Below are 17,403 nucleotides of genomic sequence, written 5' to 3'. Positions count from 1 at the left end.
ATTTATCTTCAGGAATGACAATGGATATGGTACAGATCGGATCGGCTTACATTCGTATTCATCCCACAAGAAAAAATCTTACATTCATACACGTCTCAGATCCATCCTCGATCGATAAATAAAAAGGATTGGCTGAATCTAATACACATAAATAATATAAAATTATTATAATTTTTAAAAAAATATATCGAATCGAATTCGGATCGAAACATAAACTTATCCATATCAACCTAAACTCATTCAGGATATTTTTTTTTATAACCCATAACCATCCTAAATTCTAATCAGATAAAATTCATCCCATTCAGATCAGATCCGACGAGTCGGCTAAAATTGCCGGCCCTAATGATCAAGATTTTTCAATCTAACGTCTAGGTAGTATAGATTGAAAAAAGCTTGGAATCCATGATTCCGTTAAACCATACAGCATTATTTTGTGAAAAAAGCAGAAGGCTCTTTTCAGACCCTTTTTTGCTGTGATAATTTTTCCCACCCAACAGCAGCACTGATGCAAGCCTTAAAACACACAGAATGTTATCACCCTGGAAGACGGGCATAAAGAAACAAGACATCGGACACAACAAACTTTCAGATTCTCACTGAGACACGGTTGTCTGAAGGGACAAAGAACTTTCGACTTCTTTAGCTTCTGCAGTCCTTTCTGCAACAACCTTGGACATTCCAAGCATCTGCAACAAAGAACCGAATGGAATTTTGAATAAATGCATAACTACCACATCAAACAAAAACAGAATAAATGCACGAATAATATTCCTACTTGCCCTTTTCCCAGGATAAGCAAACATATAAAATAGTGCTACTTGACATGAGAATGTAGAAGTATATGTTTTGGTTGCCACTCACCTTTTGAATGGTCTTCTTAAAGCAAATTTTGTGCTCATCCATGGAAGCATGAATAAACTCATCAATATGATCTCTCAGGTCTTGCAAAAAGGTGGCATCCTCTGATATCTTCTTTCGGCATGAGGTTATCGCTGGATTGTTTTCGGATTGAGGTTTTTGGGATTCCATCCTGAGTTAAAGGAACTAGCTTAGTTCTTCCGCACATGTTCACATGGAACTATGATGCGCATAGTTTTAATTGCCAGATAGATAAAAGTCAATCACAAATCAAGCACTAGTGCTACAGCTTCATAATGTTGGAGTGCCATTTTGCCAAATAAATGGGATCAGACTTTAAACATAAAAAAGCAGTCCAAAAACGATTTTTGTTACAGCTTAAACTACTAGCATGCCACACATATTTTCCACCTTAATCTCTCCGGGTAAGGGATACAGAGGAACAAAGCATTAGCAGATAGCCGGAATTGGATCAAACTGCCTTCCTGACATGTAAGTGGATTTGAGACAAGAAAGTCTACAAATTTGACGTGAAAGTTCATGGCGTCGTCCAGCACTAAAAGCCAGTGCAATGCTGCCATGAACATGTCCTCACAAAATTTAGTGTGCTTGCACAATCCATACGTTAAACATTGTTATAATGCAGGTTCTTTTACGATAAATAGAGAGGAAACCAATTTTTGGACAAGACAGCTGCACAACATTTCCTGTACACGGTCTCGAAAACTTTCTTCTTTGAATTGATAATACATCTTTTAGAGGAATAAAACCAATTTTCTTAAGATAATTAACTCTCATTACGCATATGACTGAGGGCAAAAACAAAATCTTGGAACTTGGATTGTACCAATCATCGAGATTTTTGTAAAGGCTAATAGATTAATTTTACAAAGCATGAAGCCCAAAAAATACTGAATTCAGAGCCAGATTCGGTTGTTTTCTGGCCTGCTACATGATTTTGAGGGCTATATGTATGATTAAATCTGCCCCGAATTGCCGTATTTTTCATTTCATGGAACTTCGATACCACTAATGGCATGTCACTGTATGTATTGAATTAGGCTATGAAATTTTACGTAAAAGAAGCCTATGATATGTTGATTGAATCCGGTATAACTGGTATGAAATGGACTTAAATGGCATGAGATATAAGCAGATTAAAATTCTGGAATAGAAATTTCTTGGTGCAATTTCTCTGTGTATATCATGTTTCTGTAAGTAAATCTTGTACCGTTATAAAATTCGTGTTACCAGATTTATTTTGATATGCGGCTCGAATTTTTTCGTTACCAATAGAGAGAATTAGGCATTTGAACATCAGGGAGGAAAATGAATAGATTTTAAGGGCTTAATTGAATAAACAAAAATTTTTAAGCTCCAAAAAATGAAAGTAATTATTGAAAACGAATTCCCATCTCACTTAAAGAGTTTGAAGTTCAAACACATGATTCCAAAAACACTTGAGAAATGTGCATTGATGATCGCGGAAGTGACTTTGTGTCATAAGTGCTTATTCTCTATGTTTTGTTCATGCGATGCATGGTCATCCCTAATTGAAACATTTTTCCTTCATGTGTTGTAGGAAAAATAGCAAGGCAACCACTTATGATTAGGATGCCAAGAGTCATTAGAACTATGGCTCAAAGACAAAGGGTCAGGGAGATGGTATTTGAACTGCATCATTATTGTATGAGACTTGGGCATGATGTGATCACTCACATCAAGATTGTGAACAAGATGATCAAGGAGCTTATCCATGCTGGCTATTTCATGAGCGAATTATTAAGGACCATCACTTTGCTTACCACAATGAGTGAGCCTTGATCCTCCCTCCTCATAGATATCTATCTTAGGGAAGATATCACTACATACGCTCAAGTTGTTCGAGCGTTTGTTAGAGAGTTCATGACTTCGAGGGCTATGAGGACTACTTTATACTCGATGAGCCCTAGCTTCCGAGTCCATCAAGGCACAAACTTAGGAATGTCGTTGGTCCGAGAAGCAATCATGAGAGTGCTCAACGACGTGGAAGAGATGATCTCGAAGAGGCTTAGAGTTCTTAGGTGGCAGCACTAATGTGTGCTTTTAGGGATTAATTCTTTGGAATCATGTGTTAAATAGCTTATGTAGCTATGTGAGACTCTTTGTTTCTAATTTGAATTAGTTCTAATTATTATGTGTTATTATGTATGCACATTTTTAATCGTAATTTTTCTATGAATGCAATGTTTATTAAAATATTTTTTATTGCATATTTATTGATTGTTAGAGATATTACAATGAGTGGGAGTTCTTGTGCAAATGATTGTGGCATTTGAAATACTAAATGCACAAGAACCAAAATTTTTGCATCATGAAACCAAATTAATGATGATTGGACATTTGGATCATGGACGATGATTGGGAACTTAGTGAACTTTCGATTCCATGCCTTATGCTAGATTATTATTAATTTTGTTTGCATTTTGGCAAAATAAATGTGTTGTGTTGGGCACTAAATAGTACCTTATCTTTTTGTAGAATTTGGACTTACAAATGGCATCGAAAAGTATTATCGCTGACCTTAACAAAGGCGACAAACTATTTAGGCAAGTGGGGGCTTTTAGGACACTCGAAAATAGGACTTTAGGCAAGTAAGGTGATTCCGGTGCAGTTGGTCCCTTTTCTACTTTTGTGTCCTCCTTGCTCTTAGATGATTTGGACTTAGTCAGAGGTCTAGGATCGGTCTCATTGATTTTATTCGTGTGTTCAATGACCTTCCTACTTTTGAGAGTCATGATTGATTTGACGTGTTCAGAAAAGGTATCTGGAGTATTGAAACTCTCAACCATGAATTGTCCTCTCGGATTGCTCTCAGATTAGCTAGATAATTTTTCTCCTTCTCTCCTACTGACTGCGGTTGCTAGTTGACCTATTTGGGTCTCTAGCTTAACAATGGATTGCGTGTGGGAGTTAAGGGTCTGGGTGTTGATTTCTAATCGTTCTAGCGCTTTTAGAATCTGATCCTCAAAAGCTGAGCTATGACCAGTGATAAATGGTTGAGGAGTATTTTGAAACTGGTGGTATGATCTATGCCTATATGTCGGGTCCTGATAATTTGGTCTAGGTACAGTAGGGCTAACCACTGGCTGTGATCTCCAGAAAAAATTTGGATGGTTTCTCCGATCGGAGTTATAAGTGTTCGAATATGGATCATTTTCTAATTTACGAGCTTGTTGGGCTTGAGCTTGCTGGACCTGCTCATGCACAAATTCAGAAAATTGAGGTGCGGTTGGACATTCACTAACAAAATGAGTCGGGCTTGCACACAATGCACAAACATCTTGCACTGGATTAGGTAGAATCGAAGAGTGTCCGGTATTCAGAAGACAGTCTAATTTTTGGGACAACTCATCTACCTTACTGTGGATATCCATAACATTTCTAATCTGATAGATTCCACCTCTTTTCTGTTGAGACATGGGTTGTTCTCTAGAGGTAGCAGACATGTGATGTAGGGAGTTCTCACTAAGTATTTCAAAGAGCTGCCAAGCCTCGTCCTCACTCTTTAGCATGAATGTCCCACCACATGATGCATCGATTATTTGTCGGTGTTTCTTCGATAGACCATCATAGAAACACTGAACAAGTTGCCATTTGGGGACAACGTGGTGGAGGCATTTACAAATAAGATCTCTTAACCTTTCCCATGTCTCATGAAAAAGTTCACCATCCAGTTAGGAAAAACTAGTGATGGCTTTTCTAATTTGATTCGTTTTTCCAATTGAAAAATATTTCTTGAGGAATTCTCTCTGAAGATGGTCCCAAGTTGAAATGATTATGGAATCTAGGAAGTTTAACCAATGCTTGGCTTTGTCCTTAAGTGAAAAAGAAAACTGTTTCAACCTGAGGGCATCATCGGAGAAGTTTTGAATTTTTACTGTGGAGCATATCTCAAGAAATTCATCCAAGTGTTTATACGGATCCTCATTCGTCAGTCCATAAAATGATGGAAGCATTTGAATAATGCTGAACTTAATTTCGTATTGTGCCACCTCCACAGGAGGAGGCTGGATACACGACGAGTAAGTGTAAGATGAGGGAGTAAAATACTCTCAATTATCGTGGTGGGTCAGTTTCTTGTTTTGGATCTATGATTTTGATTTGGTTTATTCGAATCGTTTTTTCTAGCTCTAGGTCTAATGGGTGTAAATCAGGTTGTAATGATCGACGTCTTAGCATCTCGACTCATCCTATCTACATAGTAGTGAGTAGAGTTAATTTTGGTATGCTACGACATGCATCAAATTTTGATACTGTTGCCGGAGATCTTAGTTGATTTTTTTGAAAACGCAAAAAAAAATTAATAAATTGTAAAAAAAACTAAGAAAGAAGCATGAAAAATAAAATTATTTTTCATTAATCTAATAAAGAAGCATACATAAAGAAAAGAAATAAAATTACGATACAAGACAACTAAACCAAGTTGATCTTCTTGCTGCGCCCGATGGTGGATGTGTCTCCTTGAATCCTTCGTCTTCCTCCGTGTAGACAGCGACAGGATGGCTGGAAAGCTTGGTACAGAAACTCCAAAGAAGAAAGATTGATGGAAGCGGATATGTAACAGAGAAATGATAGCGGCACTAGGATTAGAACCTCTCCTAAATTTGATGGAATATGAAAAAGAGATCTATGGAGGAATATGTTGTGCTAGGGTTAGTACCTCCCCTAGACTTATGAAGAAGAGGAAGAGGGAGAGAGAAAGAGAGAAGCTTCAAGAGAACTTAGGCGTTGGCTTGATTCAAGAAAATGAAGGCCTTAGGGTTCTATTTATAGAGTGGGGAGGCTAGAGTTTCATGAAAAGAGAGATGGGAGCGTGAATAAAAATCCTTGGATCTTCATATTGATTCCCTTCCGTTGATCTTTAAGTCGTGTTCACACTTAGTTCCATTTATTTTTTAATCTGGACATTTGATTGGAGAGATTGCTTCCTAACCCTTAATCTTTAAGTTGCGTTCACACTGAAATAAGAGCTGATTGCTTGGTTCACTCAAATCTGAACCAATTTGAGTCTAAATTGAATCGTATGAACCCAAACTCCCAATTAGCTGCAAAATAGACTAGATAGCATTAAATTCTTAATAAAATAACATTAATGATTACAATATTTAGTGCCTCTAGCATCCTAAATTAAGTATTTATCAATGCTCCCACTATCTATCTTAGCCTATTAGTCACCAGATATGGATTCTCAATTGAAAGACATTATGTGGAGCCATTGGAGAATTCAGGTTAGATACCGAGCTGTATTTGAACTTAAGTTTGTACAGTGTTATTATTGAGAAATTAATAACATGCGCTCTCTTTGAAAGAGAAAAAACACCATAGTATGTGATTCATACCACATGTGCGTAATCGATCAATAAGAGAAGACTGAGAAGTGAGTGAATGGATCCCTGTTGCCTCACTATGTGAGGCCCTTGAGGTTTATAAAACCTCAATATGCTTTTTGACTTTTGACTGTTTCTTGAGGTCTTAATTTCCATGATCGCTACTTTAGCATGTTGCCAACGGCCATGAGAGATTCGGCTTTACAGGGCATATCTAGGAAAGCAGTTGTGTTAAGACCAATAGACTCAAGTCAGAAAGGAAGACTAATTTTTGTTTACATCTTGAGATATATTCATTGATCGATCAATTATGTCATCTATGTGAGACATAATTGTGAATATATTAAATGTGAGAGATCAAGTATGCTCTTTGCAATAGTATGTCGTTTGTGAAAATGAGAGATCAGAGATACTTGGATCGGTGTAACAAAATAAGTCTGGGATACAGCAAGATACGAGCAAATTTTTGAGGATTGGATCATGAGTAGTTATGTATCCCTAACAGGTGCATGACATTATCACTCTAGTATGCTTGCTGGTCACACGGTTTACTTATCGAGTATGAATGTGTATAAGAGAGAATTTTAATCATGTCGATGCCATCATGTGCAAGTGAGAGATGTTGGAAAACTGGATAGATGCCCATGATGGCTTGACACGATCCGGTTTGAGAAAAAAAAAATCGTTGGGCAGTTTTGTGTAAACTGCCGAGCAATTTGCTGCACGGCATAGTGGCCATACAGAAAGCCACGCGTGTATGTGGTAGTTTACTTTGTGGGATGCAGGCCACATTGGTGGCACTGGTGTGGGTGAATATATATAAAAAGCAATTGTACAAAAGACAGTGGATGTGTGTGCATGAAACAAAAAGAAAACTGAGCAAAAAAATTTTCGTCTTTTTGTGAAAAGTAGAAAAACAGAGACTGCCCATTGCCTTCTTAATTTTTAAGTAGGAAAATTACGATTTGGTGCTTAATTGCTCAGTTTGTGCAATTTAGTCCAGCACAATTTTATTTCTCTCTATTGTGTGAAATTTAGACTGTGAAAAACGAACCCGTTCCGTCTGTGATTGAGTTCCAATCGGGCTGATGATCCAATCGACAAATTTGATCTGGGGTTTTTCAAATGCATTAGTAGAAACCTGTAAGTTCCACTTCCAAATTTAATTTCTTACAATTCCTAATCCCATCTCACATTTTTTGCAACAATATGAGGCCTGCACAACAAAGCAAAAGACCTGAGGTTTTAAGACTATATATTTCTCATAAAAGAAGGAGCTCTGTTTGATCTTACATCAGAAAAATCAAGTTCCAGCCACCAAGTCCAAGTTTCTCTCCAAACTAGCCAGGTTGGGGAAAGGTTATAGGCCACACATATTAAGAAATCCATATAGTTAAGTAGTTGAATATCTGATGTTTTTATTTGCATTCATTTTACCTCCTGTTAATTTTCTGGTATGGATAATCAATTGTGAAATCCATCTAAGTTCACCCATCCTCAAAAATCTCACCTAACGGTCATCATCCTACATCCCAAACTTCCACAGGTTTGAAAACTCACATGCCATCTTGTCAGACTTATATAACAAGTCAAAAATTTGTATACAAGTGAACACCAATTACCAACATAAAATGGAAATGGTCTTGAATAATCTTCAAACAAAGTCAAATGAGCCATTTAGAATTAGCGGATCAAATTATGATTAATTTGATCAGAAGCTAAAATAAATGAAATTATTTGAGCATATAAAAAGAATCAGAGAGCAAAAGAGAAAGGTCAGGACTAGAGAAGTACAAAACATAAAACGGAAACTCCAAGCCTAACCCAATCTATTAGGAGTTAGCTTTGACAATTCCATTTCCGTACACCTACCATTCAATGCCCAGTTCTTTAATCCCAGCATTTTTGACTCATGCTGTATAACTAGTTCTTCTGCTATCTGATGAAACTATTATTCAACTATCAACTGTGTCAGATACACTAATAGTGCATCCAAAATTGTTCTCAACTTCCAACATAAATTAAGTCTTGATCCAACTCCAGACTTCATACAACAGAACCTAGTTGTCGAAACAAACGCCTGACCAAAGTTCCACCACTTGAATCAAATCCACATTCGTTTACCTATATACTCTGTTTGTTCAATTTCAAGTTCTCAACCTATATTTTCTACAATGACATTCTTGATGCAGCTCAGAGACATCCATGGATCATTGGATGCTCCAATGGAGTTTATACCCTCATGTAGATAACAGAAAAAAAGAGGGGTCAGCTTCATCAAATTAGGAAAGAGACCTATACCATCTCACATTAGTAGACAGTGGTAGCAGAAGATAGAAGGGAGAAAGGGCGATGAACACACGAGGATTAGCAATAACAAAGAACCCAAAGGAATTATTTCATCAGCAAAAATCTTTCCATCAATCCATCCATGCAAGAATCCACTCCTACGTGAGTGAGCGAACAAAACCCCAAAAAGGAAGGGCATCAAAAAGTGGTAAATACCAATTGTTAAGGACTCATTTGGCTCGTGAGAAGAATTTTTCTTCCCAGAAAATAACTTTTTGAAAAGTTATTTCTTGAGAATAGGATTTTGGTATTCTTGATTGACCATGAGAAAGTAACTTATTGCAGAGCAGCTTGTGTTTGGTTGAGCAAAATACCTATATACCCTTAGTAGATATAAGACCATATCTTTTTGCTCCTAAACTTTATATAAATATTAATATAATATTTATATTAATATAATATTTATATTGATATAAATATAATATTAATATATTATAATATAATATTAAACTATAATAATTTATTATGTTAATATAATACTAATATATATTAATATAATATTAATATTTTAATATAATAAATTTATTAATATATGAATATAATATTATATTAATATTAATAGAAATATTATATTAGTATAAATATAAAATTAGTATAAATATTAAAATAATATTATAATATAAAAAATATTATAATATCAGTATTATATTCATATAAATATTAGAATAATATTAATATAATATTATATCATTATTTGGTATTTTATCCTAACCATCCATTGATATTTTATAAAATCTTAGCCATTAATCTAAAGGAGTGTTTTGGAAAAAAAAATAAAGTAACGCTACTTTCCATGTTATGAGAAGTGCTAAAACCCATTTCTCCCATAGATTTCCACTTCTCATGTGAGAAGTGACTTTCAGGAAAAAAACTCCAACCAAGAGGCCTCTGTCCATTTTTCAGGAGGTGCCTCTTTGCCCCACCACTTTCCGTCAACCAAACAAGTCCTAAATCTATAATCGAGGAGGAAAAGCACCAAAGTTTTCTTTTCTTTTCTTTTCTTTTTTCTTTTTTTATTTCTTCGATCTTCAGATTTTAATAAACAGCGAAAGAGATTAAGTTTTCTAAGACAGTAATAAATATGACCATCGAATTCCAATTTAAAGTAATATAACAAATGAAGAATGGAGAATATATGAACAAAAATCTAAAACCATAAACCGCACAACCATTCGAAGGAACCGTAAATTATTCGTGAGAAGAAAAGAAACCGTCGAAAAATCAAAACCCCACAGTTCAATCGATATGAAATTACAGCAAAAAAACATGAAATCTAGACACAGATAAAACAAAAAAGAACAAAACCAAGTTCAAATCGAGAAAGAGAAGAGGAAGTACTATGGATGAACGGGGGGAACGCACCTGGGAGAGAGAAGAAGAGGAGGGTTCGCGAACTGAGAGTGCGGGTTATGGCGGAGTTCCGAGGCTCGTATCCAAATATGACGGGGAGTTTTTATTTTGTTTGGCGCTTGCCTTGAGGAAGAAGGCAAAGCTGAGGTGGGCGGCGAGTAGAGATGGCATCGGGCCGGGTTAGTATCTAACGATCCAAACCCAAACCTAAACATCCCATAAATTACCCAAATCCAGTCTAAATGTTATCTGGATTAAATTTTTTTTACCTAAACTCATCGCAATCCAGTACCGAATAATTAAAATTTATCCAATCCAAATCTAATTAAATAATATTAAATATTTTTTTTATTTCTATCATCTCTAAATTTTTATACTATCATTTTATAATCATATCTATCTTAACTAAATAAAATTCAACAACACTTAATTCAATAATATTTAATTTTATATTTAATCAAAATAAATAAATAAAATTTAATAATATTTAGTACAATAATATTTAATTGCAGTTTCATATTTTACATCCAAACCATCTAACGTAGACGACTACGAGGAAGGTCTTGTTTTTTCTCTCCGAGATGTAGCTCGATCAAACTCGCAAATATCTTCGGTAGAATCGGTGACTGTTGCAGCCAATCTCCTCATCGCCTGATCGTCGGGAACGAGCGTCTGCAAAAGAAAGTCCACACTGACCGGAGGTGGCTCCGGCGGGGATCCTCCGACGGTCAAGTCAGAGAGGAGACTGGGCAACAGTAAAATGAAGACAGAGAGCTCAATCGAGAGAGAGAAAGAAAGGGAGCAAGCCTGAGAGTTTTTCGGAAGGACCCCCTTGCACTATTGCCTTCCCCGATATATATAGTGGAGCATGGTATGGCGCCGTCATTAATGGCGTGGACAATTGAAGAATTGTCAATTCACTGTAGAATGTCAGAGTCGCCGTAAAGATGTCAAATCGTCATGGGGCCGTCAAATTACTAGGGTTGACAAAGCCATAGGCGGGATAATGCCGCTAGGCGGTAGCGCCGCATGCCGTTGTCAGGGCTGACAGTCCCTGGCGGTAGTACGGTGCCTGGAGGAGTCGTCCGACCTTGGGTCGGTGGCCAACTGAAGGGCGCCGGGTAGAGCTTCGGACCCCTCCTACGGTCAGCCGGGCCCGTCGCGGGAGTCGGACACCGGACCCCCCGGTGTAGTCGGTCGGGAGGACAGAAAGGGTCTGCCCGACCGGCATACTCTCGATCGGTCCGTCAGTCGGTCGGATAGAGTCAGTCGGTCGGATGGAATCAGTCGGTCGGATGGAACCGGTCGGTTGGTATATCCCAACAGTTGCCCCCCCACTCCTGAGCCTGATGTCGCATCAGCCCGCGTCTCCACGCAGGTAGGACGTCGGGCGAAAGGAGTGGATTCCTTGCTGCGTCCTGGACCGAGTTTGCCGACCTCACCGACAGATGGTCCGGTCAAGTCGACGTCAGGTGTCCCATCGTCGGGACGTCAAACAATCCGGTGTCAGGCGATCGGGTGCCGGACGATCCGGTGTCAGGCGATCAGGTGCCGGACAATCCAATGTCAGACGATCGGGTGTCAGGCGATCGGGTGTTAGACGATCGAGTGCCGGACGATCCGGTGTCAGGCGATCGGGTGTCAGACGATCGAGTGCCGGACGATCCGGTGTCAGGCGATCGGGTGTCAGACGATCGAGTGCCGGACGATGGGACGTGAATTGTCGCGGGCAATTCAATTCCGAATCACGGCCCTTCCGCCACGTGTCGGGGGTCGTTGGGCCGGCGTCCTTCGCATTTAATGAAGGCGGCGTGGCCTTTTCGGGATGGGTGCACCGAACCGCCGGATCGAAAGGGGGCCCAGATGCCGCCACGTGTCGTCCATCCGAGAAATCTCGATCGGCGCGGCGTCATCTCGGCCGTTGAACGGCCCAATATATATAGGGCCACTTGTGCTTGAAGCTCCATTCCTGATGATTTGCTGCGGAGATTCTGCCCAAGTGGTCCTTCCGTCGTCGCCGGCAGCTGCCTCCTCTCCCACTCTCGCAAGGGTCCACCCGAGGTTCGTGCTCCTTCCTGTTTTGCCCTAGCTTTCTTTTAAACCTTCTCTCTTCCTTCTCCTTCTCCTTTGGTCTTGTCTTCCTCTTGGTTCTGGTGTTATGGCCGGAACCTCATCTCAGGGGACTCGGTCGGGAAACCCGACCGATGACCCTCGATCGACTCCGGAAGTTGAGGTTTCCTCACTTTCGGGGCTGAATATTGATCGGCTTCGGGATCAGTATCATATCCCGGAGCAGTTCCAACTTTCCGCCCCAGGGGCCGGCGATCAGGTTAACAACCCACCGGCGGGCCAGGTGGCACTGTACGTCGAGGACCTCCGGGCTAGTCTTCGGCTTCCGATTCCGGAGTTCGTCTGAAATCTGTTAGACTATTACGGACTTTGTCCGGCGCAACTGGCGCCGAACTCTGTTCGGCTAATAATTAGCTTCGCCCTGTTGTGTCAGCTTCTGCCGACCAACCCTCGTATCTCTCTCTTTCGGACATTTTTTGTCCTCCGACCCCACCCTAAGGCCCGAGGGTGGTGGCTCTTCAACCCCCGAAAGGGTCTTTCCTTCATCACTGGCTTTCCATCGTCCATCCACGGGTGGAAGAATCAGTTTTTCTTTGTTTCTTCTTCTTCTCCCTGGGGCTTTCCTTCTCATTGGGGCGCACCCCGAACCGAGGCGAACGAGAACAGCCGGGTGGAGGCGGACGACCGGGAGGACTTCCACCGACTCAAGGACATGTCGGTCCCGAAGCAGAGGGAGCTTGTTACCGAACAAGCCCTCTATGATGCTGGCCTGAGCTTAGTCCCCCGTCTAGGTATCGCTCGATCCATCGGTTGTCTTTTTATTTGGCATTCGTTCTCGTGCAAATACTAATCCTTCTGTCGGTATCGCAGGGACACCGCCGAGGATGAGGCCAACCGATGCTGAAATCCGACAATATGCGGCGAGGAAGAAGCCGACGTCGGGGGCCGGACCTTCACGACCGTCGAAGAAACCCTCCACAGCGGTGCCAACCGTCGTAGCATCGGCGATCGATCAGTCGGAGCCAGTGATCACACTCTCGGCTCCGACGGTGCAATCGAAGGAGCGGCCGGCGGAGGAAGCGGCTGAAGGAACGTCGGCGGCTTCGCCGATGGGAGTGGCGTCGGACGTCGTTCGGGAACCCGAACGCTATCCGACGGCGTCTGCAGCTGCAACGGGGGGTGCTGCATCAAACTCGAGCATCCCCTCCTTATCGGATCCACTGGCTGGGGCGGCCGATCGGGGAAAAGCCCCGATGGACCCTGTTGACGACACGAGGTCAGGGAGTCGCACCGTGCCACCTGACGCTCAGATCCCCGAAGGGGCGTCGGCGCTGGTCGACCACAACTTGGCCAGGAGACTGTGCCAGGGGATCCTCCTCCCAGCCGACGTGGAGGTGCTGAAGTCTCGGCAAGTGATCGAGATGCTATCTTCGTTCTACCCAACCATGGTCGGGGTAAGTTCCACTTCACCTCCTTTTTCCTTAGTGTTTTCATTACTTCGCTTTCCTGACGTAGTGCCCGCGTCCGCAGCTGATCTATACCATGTCCGAACTTGAAGCCGGGTACCGAAGGTTCGGGAACGTCCGGGCGACTTGGAAGGACAGGGCGGCGGCCGTCGAAGCCGACAGGGCGATGCTGGTCGAACACCTGAAGCAGTCGATCGATCGGGAGGCGAAGATGGTGGACGAGGTCTCTCATCTCGGGTCTGAGCTCAAGTCAGCCCGAAAAGAAGCCAAGCGCAAGGGTCGGACTGCGCACCATCTGCGGTGCGAGCGGGACGGCGTCGCCGCCGAGCTCGAGACCGAACGCGAGCAGCTCCAGGTCAGCCTGGAGAATCTCGCCAAGGCTGAGGAGGACTTGTCGATTGCCCAGGCCGATGCCGACATAGCGAAGGCAGAGGCGGAGTCGGCGAAGGACTCTCTCGATCGGGCGGAAGCGGAGGCAAGGTCGGAGAAGGAGTCGGCGAGTCGGGCGATGGATGACTTCCGTGGCTCCGACCGGTATCGAGAGGAGCTACTGGAGTCCGGTTTCGCGTCGTATCGGGTGGGGTACGAGGATGGTCGGGACACAGTCCAAGCCCTGTACCCGGAGTTGGACCTCAGCGGCATCATTCCACCGGGGCTGAGGACCAAGCCACGGAAGAGATGGCCGACCCGTCGTCGGGGGGAGTCGCTGCGGCGGGAGAGGCCGTCCTGGAACAGATTGCCGAAGGAGGGACGACCCTGACTCCTAAGCAGGCTCAGACCCATGGTCCAGTGCCGACCGCCGATCCAACGCCGACCGACGATCCTGCCTCGGCCGTCGACCCAGTGCCGATCATGGTGGATACACCGGTCATCCCCGAGCTTCCGTCAATCGAGGAGATTGACTCCGAGGGATGATCGCGGCCTTATCTTCCTTTATCGTTTTTGTTTTTCTTAGCATACTTGTAACCGGGCTTCGGCCCGATTTTGTAATCAAATGAACTAAAGAAATTTCCAGTTCCCTTTTCGACTTCCTTTTCTTGCCTGCTGGGATGTGCTTGTAATCGCGGGGTCATAAGATCGGAGGGCCGCAGCCTTGGCATGCCGCATTAGGACACCCAATCGTCACCCCGAGTCGTTAGTCGAGATAGTCGGCGGTTCAATGTGAGGTAAGCAAGACGAACCCCGACCACTGATCGCCCGTCTCTGGACCTAGACCGAACATCCGTCGTTAGGCCGCAAACTGAATGCCAGAGTCGAACGCACGTCATCCTGGCGTGAGTCGGGGGTCGACCGACTTCCAGGCACGAGCGCGCTGAGTCGGTCGTACTGGCGGAGTCGAAGGTCGTTCGTGGGGAAGAAAGTCGACCGACTTTCGGATGCACCCCGATGACCCGAATGTCGTCCGATGTGATCGGTCAGACTGCGTCTGCTACATTATCGCATGCAGTCGACGTGTCTGATCGGGAAGGCGATGGTAAGTCGAGTTCCCCTTACTCAGACTTTGATCGGGCGCTTGTGTAGCACCGTGTGATAAACGATGGTAAGCCGAATACCCTTCGACCGGCTTCGACCCGGTCAGTAAGTCGCGAACGCGGCGTTGGTTGCGTTGGCGCTTTTGCCTTTCCCGACCGAAGCCGGATCGGCGAGTCGGCTGATCGTTCTGCCCGAACGTTTTAGCCGAAAGTTGTAGAAGGAGTGTAACTCCCATTTTCGCAAGTGCGTCGGTCCTTTAAATGTTCGACGAAATGCCGGCAGCCAGTCCGACGGCCCGAAGTAGAACGTAAAGTCCGTGTTGGGACGTCGGTGGCCCGCATTCCTCGGCGAGCACCGAACCCCAGTCGAAGGGTCGAAATTCCAGACTCCGAAGTTTAAACTGAGTTCGTATTCCAAATAGGGGGAGGTACAGAGTTCACTGATGGTACAACCTCAGATTGTCGGCGTTCCAGATTCGGGGGATGGGTTTCCCTTTCAGGGTTTTCAGTCGGTAAGCTCTCGGTCCGTAGGCGTCGGCTACCTTGTAGGGTTCCTCCCAGTTCGGGGATAATTTTTCCTGATTCGAGGGTTTCGAGACCTCCGCCTTTCTCAAGACCAGATCTCCAGGTTGAAAGAGCTTTGGCTTTACCCTGGCGTTGTAATATCGGGTCACCTTTTATCGGTAAGAAGCCATACGAAGTTGTGCCTCACGTCGGAGCTCGGGCAAGAGGTCTAAGTCGGCCCTCCAACACTCGGAGTTCTCTGGCTCACGGTATTGCTCGACCCTAGTTGATGGCAATCCGATCTCCAGCGGGATCATGGCTTCCGTTCCATAGGCCAAGCTGAAAGGTGATTCTCCGGTCGGGATACGGGGTGTCGTCCGGTAAGCCCACAGGATGGAGTTCAGCTCTTCGACCCAGAGGCCCTTGACTTCATTCAGTCGAGTTTTGAGCCCGTGCAATATGGTCCGGTTGGTCACCTCGACCTCGCCGTTGGACTGTGGATGCCCGACCAAGATTAGTCGGTGTGTGATGTGAAACCTCGCGCAGAAGTCTCTGAAGTTCTGGTTGTCGAATTATCGTCCATTGTCGGTAATGATGGTGCTTGGCAGTCCGAACCGAAAGATGATGGACTTCTGTACGAAGTCTTCCATCTTCCGCTCAGTGATTTGTGCTAAGGGTTTGACTTCCACCCATTTAGTGAAATAGTCGATCGCGACAACGATGAATTTTCATTGTCCAGATGCCGGGGGAAAAGGTCCGAGTATGTCGATTCCCCACTGGGCGAAGGGCCACGGGGTGATGACCGGAGCGAGCTGGCTGGCGGGTCGGTGTTGTATGTTGGCATACTTCTGGCATCGCTCGCACCTCCGAACCAATTCAGCAGCGTCCTTCTTTATAGTGGGCCAGTAATAGCCCTGTCGCAGGACTTTGTAAGCCAAGGACTTGCCCCCCAAGTGATCCCCACAGATTTCTTCATGTACCTCTCTGAGGGCATAGTCCGCGTCGGTCGGCCCCAGGCACTTCAGCAAGGGAAGAGAGAATGATCTTTTATACAGTCGGCCGTCGATCATTACGTACTGGGAAGCCGCCCACCGGAGTCGTTTGGCCTCCACAGGGTCTTCGGGGGTAGATCCGTCGGTCAGGTAGTGAGCGATCGGGTCCATCCAGCTCGGCTCCGCCGCCAATTGCAGCACCTCTTCGACTCGATCGACGCTCGATCGTTCAAGACTTTCCACGAACGTCCGACCCAAGGCGCAGTAGTCGGACGTCACGAGCCTGGAGAGCGTGTCGGTCCGAGCATTTTTCGCTCTGGGGATGTGGGAGATCTCGAAGTATTCGAAAGGCGCCACGAGATCTTTTACTTTTTGGCGGTATTTGACCAGGGTCGGATCTCGTGCTTTGAACTCGCCTTTGATCTGCCCAACGACCAGTTGGGAGTCGGAGAAGACTTTGAGTCGGTCAACCCTGAGCTCCAATGCTAATTTCAAACCCGCGATGAGCGCCTCATACTCGGCCTGATTGTTGAAGGCCCTGAAGTCGAATCGGAGGGCATGCTCAGTAACCACCCCCTCTGAGTTGGCAAGAAGGAAACCGGCCCCGCTCCCTTGAGCATTGGAAGCTCCGTCGATGTGCAACACCCATGCCGAATCGGGGTCACAGTCGGAGGTCCCGACCTCTGCGGGGCTTCCCTCCCCCGACGGTAGGTCGGTCATCGGGCATTCGGCGATGAAGTCGGCCAGAACCTGAGCTTTGAGGGCAGGTCGTGGCCGGTATTGGATGTCGAACTCGCTCAGTCTTACAGCCCATTTCGCCAGCCATCCTGATGTGTCAGGGCGGTGCAAGATGGCTCTCAGGGGCTTGTCGGTGAGGACCGCGATGGCTTGTGTCTGGAAGTACAGACGGAGTCGCTGTGCCGAAATGACTAGAGCGAAAATTATTTTCTCTGCTTTCGAGTATCGAGTC

The 17,403-nt window shown here is 44.3% G+C and overlaps 1 protein-coding gene and 1 non-coding gene across 2 annotated transcripts; one reads left to right on the top strand and one right to left on the bottom strand.

The window, feature by feature from the left end:
• Positions 1-274: 274 nt before the first annotated feature.
• LOC105045458 (uncharacterized) lies at positions 275-10,098 on the bottom strand. The gene is made up of 3 exons (XM_010923739.4): positions 9,942-10,098; positions 865-1,033; positions 275-689 (listed from the first exon to the last, which is right to left on the bottom strand). Exons 2-3 carry the CDS (start codon positions 1,030-1,032, stop codon positions 597-599), a joined length of 261 nt encoding a protein of 86 aa, XP_010922041.1. The 5' UTR covers position 1,033; positions 9,942-10,098; the 3' UTR covers positions 275-596.
• LOC114914264 (small nucleolar RNA R71) lies at positions 4,504-4,610 on the top strand. The gene has a single exon (XR_003801050.1). It is a non-coding gene; the product is annotated as a small nucleolar RNA R71 (small nucleolar RNA).
• Positions 10,099-17,403: the final 7,305 nt, after the last annotated feature.

The sequence above is a fragment of the Elaeis guineensis genome, chromosome 5 (genome assembly GCF_000442705.2).
Source record: "Elaeis guineensis isolate ETL-2024a chromosome 5, EG11, whole genome shotgun sequence".
Lineage (NCBI taxonomy): Eukaryota > Viridiplantae > Streptophyta > Magnoliopsida > Arecales > Arecaceae > Elaeis > Elaeis guineensis.
The sequence above is the reverse complement of the archived record's forward strand: the minus strand, read 5'-3'. Positions and strand labels throughout refer to the sequence as shown.